The 15502-nt window shown below is 51.3% G+C and overlaps 9 protein-coding genes across 9 annotated transcripts; 5 read left to right on the top strand and 4 right to left on the bottom strand.

The window, feature by feature from the left end:
• Positions 1-19: 19 nt before the first annotated feature.
• TRV_06066 (uncharacterized protein) lies at positions 20-1865 on the bottom strand (the record flags this gene model as incomplete). The annotated part of the gene is made up of 6 exons (XM_003019822.1): positions 20-221; positions 285-507; positions 562-1206; positions 1336-1423; positions 1481-1615; positions 1674-1865. 6 exons carry the CDS (start codon positions 1863-1865, stop codon positions 20-22), a joined length of 1485 nt encoding a protein of 494 aa, XP_003019868.1.
• A 150-nt stretch (positions 1866-2015) lies between these two features.
• On the bottom strand, positions 2016-3055 carry TRV_06065 (thioredoxin reductase GliT; the record flags this gene model as incomplete). The annotated part of the gene is made up of 2 exons (XM_003019821.1): positions 2016-2577; positions 2637-3055. The coding sequence occupies 2 exons, from the start codon at positions 3053-3055 to the stop codon at positions 2016-2018; spliced, it is 981 nt and encodes a 326-aa protein (XP_003019867.1).
• A 252-nt stretch (positions 3056-3307) lies between these two features.
• On the top strand, positions 3308-4287 carry TRV_06064 (CmcJ-like methyltransferase, putative; the record flags this gene model as incomplete). The annotated part of the gene is made up of 3 exons (XM_003019820.1): positions 3308-3718; positions 3881-3933; positions 3999-4287. 3 exons carry the CDS (start codon positions 3308-3310, stop codon positions 4285-4287), a joined length of 753 nt encoding a protein of 250 aa, XP_003019866.1.
• Positions 4288-4757: 470 nt separating this feature from the next.
• Positions 4758-5951, top strand: TRV_06063 (uncharacterized protein; the record flags this gene model as incomplete). Its single annotated transcript, XM_003019819.1, has 3 exons — positions 4758-5269; positions 5338-5729; positions 5857-5951. 3 exons carry the CDS (start codon positions 4758-4760, stop codon positions 5949-5951), a joined length of 999 nt encoding a protein of 332 aa, XP_003019865.1.
• Positions 5952-6018: 67 nt separating this feature from the next.
• Positions 6019-7070, bottom strand: TRV_06062 (uncharacterized protein; the record flags this gene model as incomplete). The annotated part of the gene is made up of 2 exons (XM_003019818.1): positions 6019-6595; positions 6667-7070. The coding sequence occupies 2 exons, from the start codon at positions 7068-7070 to the stop codon at positions 6019-6021; spliced, it is 981 nt and encodes a 326-aa protein (XP_003019864.1).
• A 264-nt stretch (positions 7071-7334) lies between these two features.
• On the top strand, positions 7335-8688 carry TRV_06061 (O-methyltransferase GliM; the record flags this gene model as incomplete). The annotated part of the gene is made up of 2 exons (XM_003019817.1): positions 7335-7599; positions 7655-8688. The coding sequence occupies 2 exons, from the start codon at positions 7335-7337 to the stop codon at positions 8686-8688; spliced, it is 1299 nt and encodes a 432-aa protein (XP_003019863.1).
• Positions 8689-8852: 164 nt separating this feature from the next.
• TRV_06060 (glutathione S-transferase GliG) lies at positions 8853-9747 on the top strand (the record flags this gene model as incomplete). The annotated part of the gene is made up of 3 exons (XM_003019816.1): positions 8853-8928; positions 8985-9441; positions 9492-9747. 3 exons carry the CDS (start codon positions 8853-8855, stop codon positions 9745-9747), a joined length of 789 nt encoding a protein of 262 aa, XP_003019862.1.
• Positions 9748-9880: 133 nt separating this feature from the next.
• Positions 9881-11532, bottom strand: TRV_06059 (cytochrome P450 oxidoreductase GliC; the record flags this gene model as incomplete). Its single annotated transcript, XM_003019815.1, has 2 exons — positions 9881-11353; positions 11407-11532. 2 exons carry the CDS (start codon positions 11530-11532, stop codon positions 9881-9883), a joined length of 1599 nt encoding a protein of 532 aa, XP_003019861.1.
• Positions 11533-11783: 251 nt separating this feature from the next.
• Positions 11784-13228, top strand: TRV_06058 (uncharacterized protein; the record flags this gene model as incomplete). Its single annotated transcript, XM_003019814.1, has 3 exons — positions 11784-12003; positions 12107-12266; positions 12361-13228. 3 exons carry the CDS (start codon positions 11784-11786, stop codon positions 13226-13228), a joined length of 1248 nt encoding a protein of 415 aa, XP_003019860.1.
• Positions 13229-15502: the final 2274 nt, after the last annotated feature.

Genomic DNA, 15502 nt, shown 5'->3' with positions numbered 1-15502 from the left:
CTTGATGCTAATTTCTATATTAAGTTCTGCTGCGGATCAAGATCTCGGTCTCCGGGGCCGCCATCATCTGGGCCTCAATTGCAAAATCCTCCGGACGGTCTCCAGCGAGACGAGGCTGCGCCCAGTCGAAATCATAGCCCATCAGTAGCTTTCCGAGAACCAGCTTGATCTTGCGAACGGCGTAGAATCGCCCTGGACAGGCATGGTTGCCATAGCCAAACCTGTGGAGAGGACATCAGCCTACAATCAACCCTTCGGACCGGAGGACAAGTTACACAACTTACTGAAGGAATTTCTGGTCGATGGTAGATGCCAGCCATCGATGGCTTTCTCCTTGTTTCTGTCGATACCGCGCAAACCTGAATCCGTCGAATCGGTGGGCGCCTTCGTAGTTGTCTGGGTCATAGTGGACAGCCAGAGCTGGTGCAATGATGTTCGTGCCCCTGGGCAAAGTCAGGCCATCGTGGAATCTGAACTGCTCGTCCATCACTGTTCGAGCCACCGTCACTAGACCAGCCGTCAGCATGCTCAGTGATACCATAAGACTGGGTAATTACTCACAGGAGCCAGCGGGATGCAGTCTCATTGTCTCACGGATGAAACTATCCATTAACGCCATCTGCGAGAGGGCTTTATCAGTCCATCCTCCATGTCTGTCGATGACAGTAGCAATCTCCTGACGGATAGGCTCGAGATACTCGCGGTATGCGAGAATGTTGATCAGACACTGCGTAACTCCTACACCGGAGGCGCTGCTCGCTGCAAATGTAAGGTGAAGCATATGATATGCCTGGTGCAGAGGCTCATCGTCCCCTGGGAAAGAAGGTGGCGTGTCGAGTGTCCATTGCAGGGCGTCCTGATATTTAGAAGACGCTTCTTTATCCTGACGACGGGAATGTATATGGGGAAGAAGCAGTTTTGCAGCGGCATCCCGATCCCTGAGATGGAACCAAATGGTGAGCCTGGCGACGAGTTTCCGTAGCGGTCCCAGGTTGATGAAATTCCAGAAGATACCGTGCAGGAAGAGTGATCGAGAGAACCGGGTTGTGATCGAGAGATACTCTTCATCCCGACAGAGCTCTTTGCCAACGAGGATCCGGTTTGTTGTTCGATGGACGATGGAAGCAACGATATTAGAAACATTGAATTTCTTCCAGTCTGTATCGTCGTTAGCATTTGAATGGTTTATTAGGTTGATATGGAAGTCTTGCCAGAAACTACCCCTATCTCCCTGTCTATCGCGAAACCTGCCTCTTCAGCCAAAAGGGGAGTCAATTTCGCTGTGAAGCATTAGCATATTCCCATATAATCACTTATCTCAGCGATTAGACGTACTGAGTTGAGGATTCAAATGCTTTACTACGACATCGATCTCCGTTGTGCTGGTGTAGAGATGGCCAACAGAGGCCTCCATGTTGAGCCCCTGAACAGGAGATATTTAGTTCGGAAGTCCAGAAAATTTGGGCAGGTAAAAACATACATCACTGAGGGCCTGGAAGAAGCTCAGGCTCTTTGGGCTCGCTCGTTTGATATCTTCGAGGTATTTTGACGGAAGAACGACGTATTCATGGCCGAACACAGTCGTAGCAAAGGGCTTTCCCAGCGCTTTATTGAACTGTTGGCCATCGTCAGCGATTTGAATTATAGTCGATATGAATAGAGTGTAGTCTGACCTTCTCGTATCCTATCTTCGCATATCTAGGAAGATCAAAGCGAGTTGATTTTTGCCAGCTGAAAAAGGTCCAAAGTCGCGATTTGCCCAGGCGTGTGAATCCGAGATGGGTGCTTTTACCCCTGAGCAAGACGGCAACAATGACAAACAGCCCGAACAAGAGAGCCGTGGATAGAGGATCGGATAGATGCATTTTTATGGAAGAGTGGAATGAATGAATTACGTTTAACAAATAATCTAGTGACTAAATGGGGGTTTAATGTATCTTGTATTTATTAACAGCCTGCGATCTAGTTCGGACGCCGAAGCCATACATAGCAACATCCGAAGGATATAACACATCTCAGGCTGCAGGATTCACAGGCTTCGACCAATTCTCAGCGTTTACTTGCATCTGGACACCGCCGGCCGCAAAGGCACCCATGACAACGGCCTGGGTGCCGATTTTGAACTGCGAGCCTGCATCACCGGCGACAAATACCCCTGACACGCTGGTCTCGTTGAACGGGAAATTTGTCTTGATATGGCCTTCGGGAGTCATTTCGACGCCCAGCTGCTCTGCAAATGGCCCACGGACTTTGGTCAGCGGTCGGTGGACGACTACGCCAACTGTCTCTGAAGTGCCGTCGGTAAAGTGAATATCTAGAGATCGCTTGGGTTGATTCTGAACCAGTTTGGACAAACTGCGGGCTTCGGCCTGGAAACCGCAGGGTCCTAGGGCAGACTGAATCTCATCTGCGAGCTCAGTGTTACCGTTTGTGTAGATAGTGACGTTGGTAGATAGATTTCGGGCCTGGAAAGCAAGGTGTCTGGCAGCATGTAGATTGGCGTCTCCATCAATGGCAAAGACGCCGGCCTTTGCACATCCTCTCTCTTCGTAGCCACGGTGAACCAGGCAGTGGACACTATTGCATGTCAGTAACGATTAATCCCGGGGATGAAGATATAGATAACAATAACATACATTCCCTTGGTCCAGCATTCGTCAAATCCGGGGATCTTGGGAAGCTGATCTTCCACCCCCATGGCCAGAATCATCTTCTTCCCTAGCCAGGAACGCTGCTTGTCGTCCCAAACGCAGAATTTGCCCTCGTTTGGCCCCTCGGTGAGCTTTGTGACCTTTTCAAGCTTGACATCTGCAAACTCGACGGTGTTGTATTTGGACTGGATGTTGAGTATGGTTTGTTCGCGGAAGCGTTTCGGATCCTGGCTGTCCCATGTGGGAATCGTAGCTAGATGGGGAGCCTGGTCGTTGCGGTGGATGCCTTGATCAAACACAACCGCGGTGTGCAGTGTACGGACAAGACTGAGGGCTGCGGAGAGGCCTGCCATGCCTCCGCCGATGATAAGGCAGTCATAGAGGGGGGTATCTTGAGCGGCCATGGTGGTAGATGCTTGTATTGCAGTTAGCCAGTGCTGTAGTGTGTCTTCCAGCCTGGTCTACGGCATGGAGGGCGTAATATAGACCCGTATATCAAAGACCGGCCACCGATCGGCTTCCCAGGACCAGATGTTAGAAACCACCGAAGCCGACGAGGAGACATACAAAAACATGAGCATATTCCGTAGTCTCTTGAGCTGATAGCTCCATTAACCACTTCATCAACAGTATTTTTTTTATCTCCCACAGACACAATGGCGGCCCAGTATCCAGCTCAGATGAACTTCCTCGCTCCTCGCAAGCCAGAGGATGGGCCTACCTTCTACCGATCCGCAGCGGCAGAGGGATTCGAGACCAGCAACTTCCATCAAGAGCCGTATAGCGTCACTGTAACGGACGCCCGGCCACAAAGAGATTCCTTCCAGCTAGACACCCACGGGTTTGCCTTCGCCGTGGACCCAGAGGGCAGCCGGCCGGAGGTGTTGGAGGCCATCCGCGCAGGCGACAAGGAGACCGTCCAGAAGCTCTACGACCCGCTGGTTGAGAAGCTGATCAAAGATCACACCGGAGCATCAAGGGTATTCATATTCGACCATACCGTCCGACGCCGGGAGGCCTCTTTGGCAGGCAAGAATCCCAACGGCCGTGAGCAGCCTGCGGGCACAGTAAGTGTTTCTATCTGATATCAGACGTTCATCGATCCAGGCTGACTTGAAGCAGGTCCACTGTGACCAGTAAGTAGACGGACAGTCCTCGCAGACAGTCATCATGGTATTAATCGAGTCTACTACAGGTCTCCTCTCGGTGCTCGCAGGCGAGTCTACCAGCATCTCCCCGAGGAGGCAGACGAGCTGCTCAAGGGGCGGGCTCGAATCGTCAAGTGTGTAGTTACCTCCCCCCGGGCATTTTTCAGGGGCAAGCCAAACTGATATAACGGGTAAATAGTGTCTGGCGCCCACTAAAGGGCCCCGTCCTCGACTGGCCGCTGGCTGTAATGGACTGCACGACGCTGCAGAAGGCCGATATCCATCCGACGAAGCTGTATCGCGGCCGCTTCGAGCTGCGCGGCGAGACGGTCAGCATCAGCCACAACACCGGGCAGCACTGGTACTACCTCGACAGGCAGCAGACGGACGAGATCACCATGATCAAGATCTGGGACAGCAAGGACGTTGCCGGACACAGTGAGTATACTTTCTGTCTGTTCTTCTGGCTGTTATTTTGCACCGGCTGACATGAATTCAGTGTGCGCTCACTGCGCCTTTCAGCACCCCGAGACCCCTGAAGACGCCCCGTTGCGCGAGAGTGTCGAAGTGAGATGTTTGATATTCAGTGACGAGTAGATTTATTCGTAGCAGTCGTATGTTTGATATAATATTATGAACTCTTTTAGCAAAGTGATGATATTTGATCTTGTTGTCTTTGAGTTGGATATCTCGTAGTTAAGAAGATCCACCAGCCACCCCCTGAAAGCATTGCAGCATCACTAACTAATTAGCTAGGAATTTAGTTAAACAGTTTAGTTAAGGATTCACTTAAAGAGTTTAGTTAAAGATTCAGTTAAAGATTGAGATCAATTGCTTCTCGTCACTGAATTGTTGGCTCATTATTTTGTATTTGTAACTATTCTACTCTATAACTAGGCTATCATGCCTTCTCGTCGAATGCAATCTGGGATACGACGCCCACCGCGGCCAGAGATCCATGGCTCATCGACATGCTGGCGGCCTTGATGGGCATGCCGCAGTCACCGGTAGCAAAGCAGCCGCGGGTGGTCGTCTCGCTGAAGGGCTGCGTGGTCTTGAACTCGGTGCCCTGGGGAGACAGCTCCAGGTTGAGGTTATGTTCGAACCCGAGCACCGGGGTCGTCTTCATCGCGTGGACGAGGAAGCCCTCCGTCTTGTTGGTCCCGTCCTGCATCTCGACCTTGACGGGGATGCCGTCCGTCTTGTGCAGCTGTTTCAGGGGCCGGTTGTCCAGGCTGAGCCACTGGTCCTTCTCGACGGCCGGGCGGAGCTGCTCGGCCAGCTCGTCGTTTGCGTTCGTATAGATGGTGACCGTCTTCGCCAGGTTGTGTGCCAGCCGCGCGAGATGCTCAGCGGGCTTGGGGTTGCCCGTAGGCCCGATGGCCAGGACGCCCACGGAGTCGGCGCCTCGCTCTTCGAAGCCGTGGCAGAAGAGACAGTGGTAGCTCAACAGCCGGTTAGCACAGAAAGGTAACTATCTCGCAACGGAGGGGGACTCTCCACGTACATAGATTTGGGCCAGCAGTCGGCGTATCCAGGCAGGTCTGGGATCTCGTCCTTGACGCCCGTCGCCAGCACCAGCTTGCGGCCTCTCCAGACCTTCCCGGCGGCGTCGGTGGCCTCGAACTCGCCCGAGTCCAGCTGCCACACCTTGCGCAGGGCGACGTCCGCCAGCGTGACGGTGTTGTAGCGGCCCTCGGTGAGCTCGCGGCGGGCAGCAGCGCGGTAGTCCCGGGGCTGCGAGTGGTCCCAGGTCGAGACGTTGTGCATATGCTCCGTCAGGCTGTTGCGGTAGGCCTGCGAGTCGAAGACGACGGCGGTGCGGACGGCGCGGCAGAGGCCCAGAGCAGCTGCGAGGCCGGCTGGGCCGCCGCCGACGATGAGAAGTCAAAGAGAGTGGCCATTGCTGTTTATTCTGAAGCTGACGATGGTGAATCTATGTCGTTATCGTGGGTTGTTGAGAGCCTACAAGGGCGTTGGGCGCCTTTTATATGTTGATATCACGATGCGGCTCCAGCTTCAACTTCACCACCGGCGGCCGACGCGGGGAGCAAAAGCACCAAAGAGAATAAAGAAGACGGAGAAAAAGAAAAAGGTCGGCATGGGTGGTCCAGAGCCAGTTAAATCTCGCCGGTCTATGCATGGCAGCTAACAGCTAACAGCTACTATCTATGGAGTTGGATGTCTATGATGGGCTCGGTATCCTGATGGCATCGCATTCAGGGGCAGCTCTCCTCCTCGTACGCCAGATTCTTCCATCTCCCGCGCTCCAGACGGGCTGCTACGGCCGCTGCGACTCCCTCGCCCATGGCCAGGGCCTTCAAGAGCGTCCGCTGACCCAGAGATGCGCAGTCGCCGCCGGCATATACCCCGTCCATGCTCGTCATGTAAGGGACTCGCGCTGAGATGCGTATAGCCCCTGACTCGGTCAGCTCGAGCCGCAGCTGGCGGGCAAAGGGGTCGTTGCCCTTGAGCTGTGCGGCCCGGCGGTGGTAGAGGAACGCCTTTTCACTCTTCCCGCCGTCGAGCTGGACGGTGACGCCGTGGGATGAGTCGGCGTCCGGCTGGATCTCCTGGATGTACGCGGATTCGACGGTGATCGCTGCATCGGGGGACACTCGAGACAGCAGCTCCTGGGCCAGCTCGGGGTCTCCATGTGTGTAGACCCGTACAGCAGAGGCGTACTGGCGGATCTGCCAGACGGCGTGGAGGGCCATGGTCAGCTCAGCCAGGTCGCCCACGGCCAGGACGGCGACGGGGACCCGGCCGTGCTTCCCTTCAGACGGATGCATCAGTCTAGTTTGATCAGTATACAGGACGGTGGATTATGATATGAAGACGATTGTGAGAGAGGTAGAGAGGCATACATTCGTTGCTGCTGCCAGCAGGTTTGATACCCAGCGATATCAGGCATGACTTCTTCTGCACCGTCAGCCAGGATAAGGAGTCTGCCGGGCCAGACATTCCCACCGGCATCTTCCACCTCGAACAGACCGTTTGGTAGGCGCCTCACTTCTGTTATTCTCTTTCTCTCGACTGTGACCGGCAGTGTTTTGCTCGTTTCTTGCTGGAATAGGTGGAAGAGCTCGCGGTTCTTAAGCACGGCCGGCAGTGAGGATTCCCCTGCTTCACTACCAGGACTGGAGACAGGCTTATCTCCAACAAAAAGAGTCACTCGGTGGTGCGCTTTGCCTAGCTCCCATGCTGCATTTGAGCCTGCAGGCCCGCCGCCAATGATCAAAACATCCGCTGGTAACTCCGATTCATCCATGATATCCAATATCAAAACACCTGCCCTTTTTCCTTTCTTCCCTCCCTTGGAAATTGGCCCTTTTAACCAGCCTTATTAGTTATATGGCCAGGTTCGCTCTCCTTTTGCCCCATGGCGCTTCGGTCTCCGGTGCATCGCCGAAGGGATCCAGCAGCCGTACACCTGGCAGGAAAAGGAAGACTATATTTTGGCCGGCTCGGTGCCTCCTAATCGGTTGATTTGATCAGACCCCATCAACAATCAGCATCACATATCACAATAACCATGGTTGCAATCACCAATCCCGCAATAACCGCCGTTGAGCGATCCTCTCTTGAATCTACTCTAAAGACCCTGATCAGCCAGGTCGAGGCAACTCGGAATGCTCTTCTGGAAAATGGCCAAAGGGGCTTGCTTCAAACCCTCCACACAGACAAAGATCTGCCAGACTCTGCTGTTGAGGTCCTCGCTGGCAAGGCCATCAACATCCTACACGAGACTAAACAGCTCCTTGAGCCTGGCCATCTAGTCCTCGCCGACCACTTCCTTGGTAAGTCACTCATCTCTTTATTCATATTTATCTTCCAAGTGCTAATCTTTCGTAGGATACGTCAGTACCAAGTGCCTTTGTGCTGCCGTTGAGCTGAAACTCGTTGATATCCTTGCAAATGCCGGAGAAGAAGGCTTGACTATAGCCGAGCTGGCAGATGCTAGTGAAGCAAACCCAGACAGACTGCAACAGATCATGCATGTCTTACACAACAACCATATCTTTGAGTACGACCCAGCGTCGCATCGGTACCGCAATAACCGTATCTCAGCCCTCCTCCATACCACCCATTGGACACAGTGGCACAACTGGGTCGACCTCTACGGCAACGAGTTTTATGACATTGCTCGAGGAATCCCCCAGTCCATTCGCCGTGACGAGAAGAAATGGGGAGCCCAAATCAACTTCAATACCTCTGATGATATGTTCACCTACTTCCAGGCACAAGGCTGGTTGCCACGCCTTCATAGAACGCTTGGTGGAGGTGCTATCGCCCAAGCACCTGGCATCCTCGCTGATTACCCCTGGCATGAATTCGGTTCCCGGACAGTGCTGGATGTCGGCGGTGGCGGTGGTGGATTCCTAGTGTCCCTGCTTCGTGAATATCCTGACCTGAAGGGGGCGATCCTGGATCTTCCTCGCACCATTGAACATGCCACTACTCTCTTCCACAACTCCGATGGTGCCTACTATGACCTCAGAGAGCGTGTTCCCCGCGAGAACCTCATCGGAGGAGATTTCCTCAAGTCTGTACCCTCGTTTGAAGTGTATACCATGAAATGGGTTCTTCACGACTGGAAGGATCCGGACGTAATTACCATTCTACGCTGCATTCGTGCGGCTCTGATTCCAGGCCCAGACAGCCGTTTGGTTGTTTTGGAATCAATCCTGTCCGATGGCCAATACGGGCGTCTCTCTAGATACGGCGATATCAACATGGTGATGACGGCCAATGGACAGGAGCGCACCGAAGAGCAATGGCAGGAACTTGCTGCAGCTTCAGGATGGGAAATCTCCAAGATCTATCCCCTACGACGGTCCTGGGTTTGTGCTATTGATCTCCGGCCAAGGGCCGACTGGAAGGCATAGACCGCATGACTCCGGTGGCCGAGGGGATAGTGATATCTCGGGCAGTATTAGTCGAACTGGTATATAGAGCAGGTATATAAGCCGTGTATGAATTCACCTGATATTTTTCATTTCACTCTTCTAAATCTCGGTATCTATCTAAACAATACCTTATTATATTCAGCATGGCTACCACTAATGGAGAAGTCGTAATGGGTGATATGGACTACGACGGCCGGGTTATCATCTACATTATCAAAGGTGAATTTCGTTCCTTTTATCCTTGAGCCTATGCTTATGCTGGGGTCGTTCTATAGCCGACCAAACTTCTTATATCAACTATATGAAGCCCCTCATTCTGGCAGAAGAGCTGCAGTTCCCGCATGTCCTTTCTGTCATCGACACCCGCGATGAATGGTTCTACAGCATCCATCCAGAGAGATACGTTCCCAGTCTCAAGGACCAAGATCCAGTCACCAAGGAGAAAGTCATTGTCTTTGAAAGCACCGCTTGTCTGCAGTACCTAACCGATCGTTTTGACACTGATGGTTTCTGGACTGGTCGCACCGCCGCTGAAAAGGGGGCCATCTTATCATGGACAGCATATCAGACTGCCGCCCTAGGGTATGCTCCCATTACCACGGCTATCATTATTTCTATCATTCCCACAACTAATAACGGCGCAGTCCCACGGCCAAGTACTGGCTTTACTTCAAGAAAGGGTATCCCACTAGGGCTAATCCAATTGAACTCCCCCGTACAATTGAGAAGTGAGTCTGTATAGTTCAGCTATTTATCTGCTTTCAGCGACTGACTTTTCACAGGCTGCATGCAAATACCATTCGACAGTGGGATATCTTGGAAAAGAGGCTAAAAGAGCCAGGTCAGGACTACATCGCGCTGAAAGACCGCCCAACAGTAGCAGATTTGTCCTATTTCCCGTTTGCGATGCCTTGGATGTTCAGCTTCTTTGGAGTAGACGTCAAGGACTGGCCACATATTCAACGCTGGGGAGAGCGGATGCTGAGCAGGCCTGCAATTAAACGAGTCTTGGAGCGTGCTCCTACTTTGGGACATTAAAATTAAAGATGTAACTAGAAGAACTTCATAGATGATCTTGGAATGCTAGTGGAATTTGTCGTCATAAGGAATATTCAAGCTGTTGTATTCAATTCTGATAGAAACATACGGAAACATCGTGTCTGTGTACATTCTAAGTGGAGAGGTTCTCCCGCCTTACACACCTGAGCTGCATATCAGGGAGCGTAATCCAAGACTCTAGGTCTCTTTTCCATTTTCCATCATCCTTAGCAGATGACTCTAGGCAGCCAAGTTTGTAGTTGATTGCCAGATGTGCTAGAAGGGTCCGAATAACTAGGTCTGCCACATACCGGCCCATACACTGCCGTGGACCAAATCCAAACCTCCAGTACTGGTATCGTAGCTCCGTAGCACGACGCTCGAGGAAGCGGTCTGGCCGGTATGACTTGCGGTCTTCACCCCAAAACTCGTTGCGGATATTTAGGGCGTATGTATCAACAACAATATTCGTTCCAGCGGGGATGCAATATCCTCCAACAGTACGATCAGAAGGAGGGGACTGTGCAACTGTGAATGCAGCTAGTGGCTTGAGGCGAGCTGATTCAGATACACAAGCTGCGAGCAAGGTTGACGACGAAGCAAGGTATGCATCGCGGTTCTCAGTGGCTAGTATTTCAGCTCGAACCCTTTCCTGGATTTCTGGATGGCTAGCTAGGAAGACGAGATTCCAGGAGATGCCACCAGTTGTCACGTCCAAATTGGCAAAGAGGGCTTCATTAATTGTCTGGTATAGCTGCTCCAGAGAGATGGAACCGGAACCGGCAGCTTCAGTCATAGACACAATGGGAAGACCGCGGTTGCTTTGTCTGCATGCTCTCTCATAAGCGTTTTGGTTGAAAGCCCTCCAGCGCTGCTTGAATTGGGTGAGTTCTCTGTTTGTGGCAGTAGGCAAGTATCGAGACCAGTTCCAGCGCACAAGGCCGCCCTGTATCATCTTCTTCCACAGCCTCTCACGGATGACACATAGTTCCTGTAGTTCCGTTCTCATGGCAGCGTCGCATTCCCCGTAGAATATCTCAGCCACAATCCAGAACGGGAGCATCTTCAGGTCCTGGGCTGGCTGGATGCGTCCATATTTCAAATCACCGGAAGTGCTCAGTTCATCAAAGTGCTGCTGCGTATGGCGTAAAACCAAGTCCACATAGGAACCAGTTTTATCATGCTGGAACGGGACTTCCGTCACAGCGCGGAGGGCTTTCCATCGATCACGGCTAATTAGTCCAACACACTGACCGAGGAGCTCGCTCATAAGATAGCCAGAATTGTTGTTTTCCGCCTTGGAGTGTTTGTTGGAGTCCCTGAAGACAGCTTGAAGCTGATGTGGCTGAGTGAGGACGCTGTTTAGAGTCAGTAAACAGGTAGGTAGTACATAACCAGAAGATCCTGCGAGTACATACACTTCCGATTTCATGCCTGACCAGATTCGATAGATCTCTCCATGCTCCTTTTCCCACAAATCGCAGTTCTCAATACCTTGGAGGAACTTGGCGACATCTCCTTGACCATTAGGCCATTGGTAGGGGCAAGTGGGAAGGAGACGTTTGCCGTCCGTGGACAGGATAGGGTAGCGCCAGCGAAGATATTTCTGCGTAGAATGTTAGAATCTCTGAATATCCTAACATGCTAGAAGATACTTACGTCCAGAAACACGGACAAGACTCCAGCTGCAAAATTTCGAGTCAGTGGTGATGTGATGAAAAAGATCACACCAGCCGCGACAGCGAGAATTGGCAAGGCAGCATCTGTAGTAAGGATACCCATCATGTTTGCAAAGCGGATTTTGATTGAATATGGCTCAGTAGTCAAAGTAACAGCGCCTTGCTCCCAACTATAGGCGATCGTGGAGAGGCTGGTTTTGATTCCCCGGAGGCCGTAACAATGGCATCGGCCACCGTAAGTCCACGGCCATGTTGGCTTGTAACACCGCAACCGGAAGAGCGATTGTTCGCATATATATGCCGTCGTTCGATAGTTAGTTGAGCATGTTAAGCACCAAGACTCTGCTTACATCAATAATGGACGAAAAGATTGATATCGAGCGGCTGGCTCTTCGCTCAGGCCTGGTGGTGGGTGGTAGAAGCCGGAAGCGACAGATAACATACGCCTCGCTGGTCGCGTTTGCTTTATTATCAGCGGCGTCTGTACTCCTACGATCTGGAGCATTCACATATTCGAGAAACTGCACATCGCATCTGAGTCCCTTGGAACAGGTGTTGGCGCAGGCTCCTTTGACTGGTATGGCATCAAATCCACCATGGCCCCTTAGACACATCAATCAACTGGGTAGCCAGTTAGTTAAATAACTAGTTTAACTACATTGACTGACATGGCTGTTTAGATGGCCACAATGACTTTCCGATATGGACCCGGGCCTATTATCAGAATCACATCTACCAGGCCAACTTCACCAGCCAGGGAGATCTGTATGGCCAAGTCGACTTCCCACGCCTGCGGCAAGGACGGCTAGGTGCCCAATTCTGGAGTGCCTATGTCGAATGGTAAGACGACCCCCTGAAGCCCACCCATGGCCCCGAGAGGAGACTTACTAACATGTCACAGCCCGAGAACCCCATACACCGCTGTTAATGATAGCGAAGATCTCTACCATGAGATAATCAGAGATAGCTTCCAGCAGATTGACCTGGTGCATCGCATGATCGAGCGTTTCCCGGCGCATCTGGTCCCTGCATCATCGGCAGCCGACATCGTGCACAACTTCCGTACCTCTCCAGGAAGGATTTCCAGCCTGCTCGGTATCGAGGGACTGCACCAGATCGGCACCAGTGCCAGCGTGCTGCGCATGTATCATCGGCTCGGCGTGCGATATGCAACTCTCACGCATACATGCCACAACCACTACGCTGACAGTGAAGCCCCCTCTGCGCCCCAGCATAATGGCCTCTCACCTGCCGGAGAAGCAATCGTTGCTGAGATGAATCGGCTGGGGATGATCGTGGATATCTCGCACACAAGCTTCGCGACTCAGCGTGCCGTGCTGGCTCTCTCTCGGGCACCGGTCATGTACTCGCACTCGTCCGCCTACTCCGTATGCCCGCACTCGCGCAACGTACCAGACGACATCCTCAAGACCCTTCAGAAGAACGATGGGATCATAATGATAACTTTCTATCCCGAGTTCACCAACTGCGAGAGTGCAGACAAAGCCTCCCTGTCTGACGTTGCTGACCACATCCAGTACGTGGGCAACCTGATCGGCTACCGCCACGTCGGCTTAGGAAGCGATTTCGATGGAATGGCTCATGGGATGCGAGGACTGGAAGATGTCTCAAAGTACCCTGACCTTATCCAGGAACTGCTGGATCGTGGCGTTGGTGTTGATGACCTGGTCGGAGTCATTGGCGGTAATGTTCTCCGCGTTTTGGCGGCAGCCGAGGACGTAGCTCACAACTCCAGGCATATCCTGCCCCTGGAGGATGATATCAAGCCTTTCTTTAAGTAATTCATGAAATTCAACCCAGTGCCTGCCATTTTCATAACTCCTTCAATAGCCTTGATATTTTGTTTCTTCCGCCGCGGATTTTGTCATAACTAAAAGAATGCTAAACTCAAAATTCTGGATATTTACTTGTGCTCAGGGGTAACTAAGAAACAAGTGGCGCTTCATAGCTGACAGAACTATAACTAACTCAGGCATTGAAAATATTTATTATCACCGTTTAAGTGCTCATTATCTACTCGCATAGTGACAAGTGAGATGCCAATTAGAGGAAAGTAACTCATAAATGTTAAATTAACTACAGCAATAGAGGACTATCAAGAGCCTATTGACTACTCCTAAAGACAGACTGGAGGCGCTGGAGGATGGAAATTGGTGCATGTTTGGCTGCAGCATGCACCAGGATTGCCTAAATCACATTGACCACCAGATGGCGTACAAACACACCGGCCGTCCTGGCAGAGATGGCCACCACCGCACTATAAATCAAACTTGTTAGCACTGTAGAGTGTGGCACGGTTGTGGAGATAGTATAGGACATATATGACATACCGACAGTCCACATCTACCACAGTTAAAGGGATCAGTCTGGGTATTCGTGCATGTCCCAGAGCAGAAGGTGGTTCCTTGAGGACAGACACATTGCCCACCCTGGCATATCTTCGGGCTAGGACACTATATATTCGAAAGATTTAGTTAATAGGACCGTAGAAAGCAGGACCCTGGGGATGAAAAAAAAAAAGCCGACGTACAATTATTCCACAGGCACCACAGTGGGAGTTATCACTTTGTAAATTTCTACATGCTCCAGCACAAAGGGTTGTACCGGGGGGGCATTCACACTTTCCGTTTTGGCAGGTTTGCCCAGCTCCACACTGTACGGCGTTAGTTAGTTATTGACAATCAGCACGGCATGTGTTTTAAAGAATATACAGCATACCACAACTCCACAAGTGCCACAGTTGTTATTGTCATTTAGTAAATTTTTGCAAGTTCCAGAGCAAAGAGTCGAACCGGGAGGGCATTCACACTGGCCATTTTGGCAAGTTTGCCCTGGGGCACACTGTGTAATTGAGGCTATTAGTTACCGGCCAAGGGTAATGGTTCAAGGGTGGAATGCTGTCTATCTAGACTTACAGCTTTCCCACACGTTCCACAGTTAGCAATATCAGTTTGTAGATTCTTGCAGTTCCCAGAACAACTGGTTGATCCAGAAGGACATGCGCACACCCCGTCCGCACATGTTTGGCCATTACCACACTAGAGTCTATTAGCAGCCGTTTAAATGATAGAAATGGAATACGCACTGCTTTTCCACAAGCACCACAGTTAAGGTTATCACTCTTCAGATTTTTGCACGCTCCAGAGCAATTGACAGACCCAGCTGGGCACACACAACGACCGTCATCGCAGATATTTCCATTACTGCACTATAAAAGCCAGTGAGGTTAGATGCTGTACGTGAATATGTTCAAATTCAGCAGGAGACATACCGCCTTCCCACAGCCACCACAGTTTTCACTATCTTTCCTGAGATTCTTGCAACTTCCGGAGCAATTAGTAGATCCCCCGGGGCAAACACATCTGCCTCCATGGCAAGCCTTCCCGCTTCCGCACTGTTGTCCAGAAGATTAGCTTCAAACCCCAGAAAATTCCAGTAAAACCTACCGAAGCACCACAGGCACCACAATTGTTTTCGTCATTCCACAAAATTTTGCACGATCCAGAACAGTCGATCTGCCCAGGCGGACATATGCATTTCCCACCAAAGCAAATTTTTCCCTTACCGCACTATACACGTGGATATCAGCAACATGATAGCAATCAGATATAAATTGGAAAGCCTACCGCTGTTCCAAATGCACCACAGTTTTCGTTATCACTTCTCAAGTTCTTGCATGTACCTGAGCAAATGGTTGATCCGGCTGGGCAAACACATCGTCCACCCAGACACGATTTTCCATTTCCACACTATCAGATGAAAGTTAGGTATAAGTAGTCGTGCATATTGCGGAATAGAAACATGCATACTGTAATTCCACAGCCACCACAGTGCTGGTTACCGATTGGAACACAGTTCTTGTTGCACAACAGCTTGGAAAGTGGTTCTCTTGCTGCAGGGCCACATTCATAACAGGGTCCTTTACCCTTGGAGGCGAGTGCAATACAGCCAACGCTGAGAGGACCAAAACTGGCTATGCACCACTTCTCACAATGGTTTTGATTTTTCTCCTCAGGGTGAGAAGCAGCAGTCGAAATCCCCGTTGCTGTACGTAA

Source organism: Trichophyton verrucosum, assembly GCF_000151505.1.
Source record: "Trichophyton verrucosum HKI 0517 chromosome Unknown contig00668_1.f1.exp, whole genome shotgun sequence".
In the NCBI taxonomy this organism is placed as follows: domain Eukaryota; kingdom Fungi; phylum Ascomycota; class Eurotiomycetes; order Onygenales; family Arthrodermataceae; genus Trichophyton; species Trichophyton verrucosum.
This window is presented reverse-complemented; position numbering and strand designations above follow the sequence as displayed.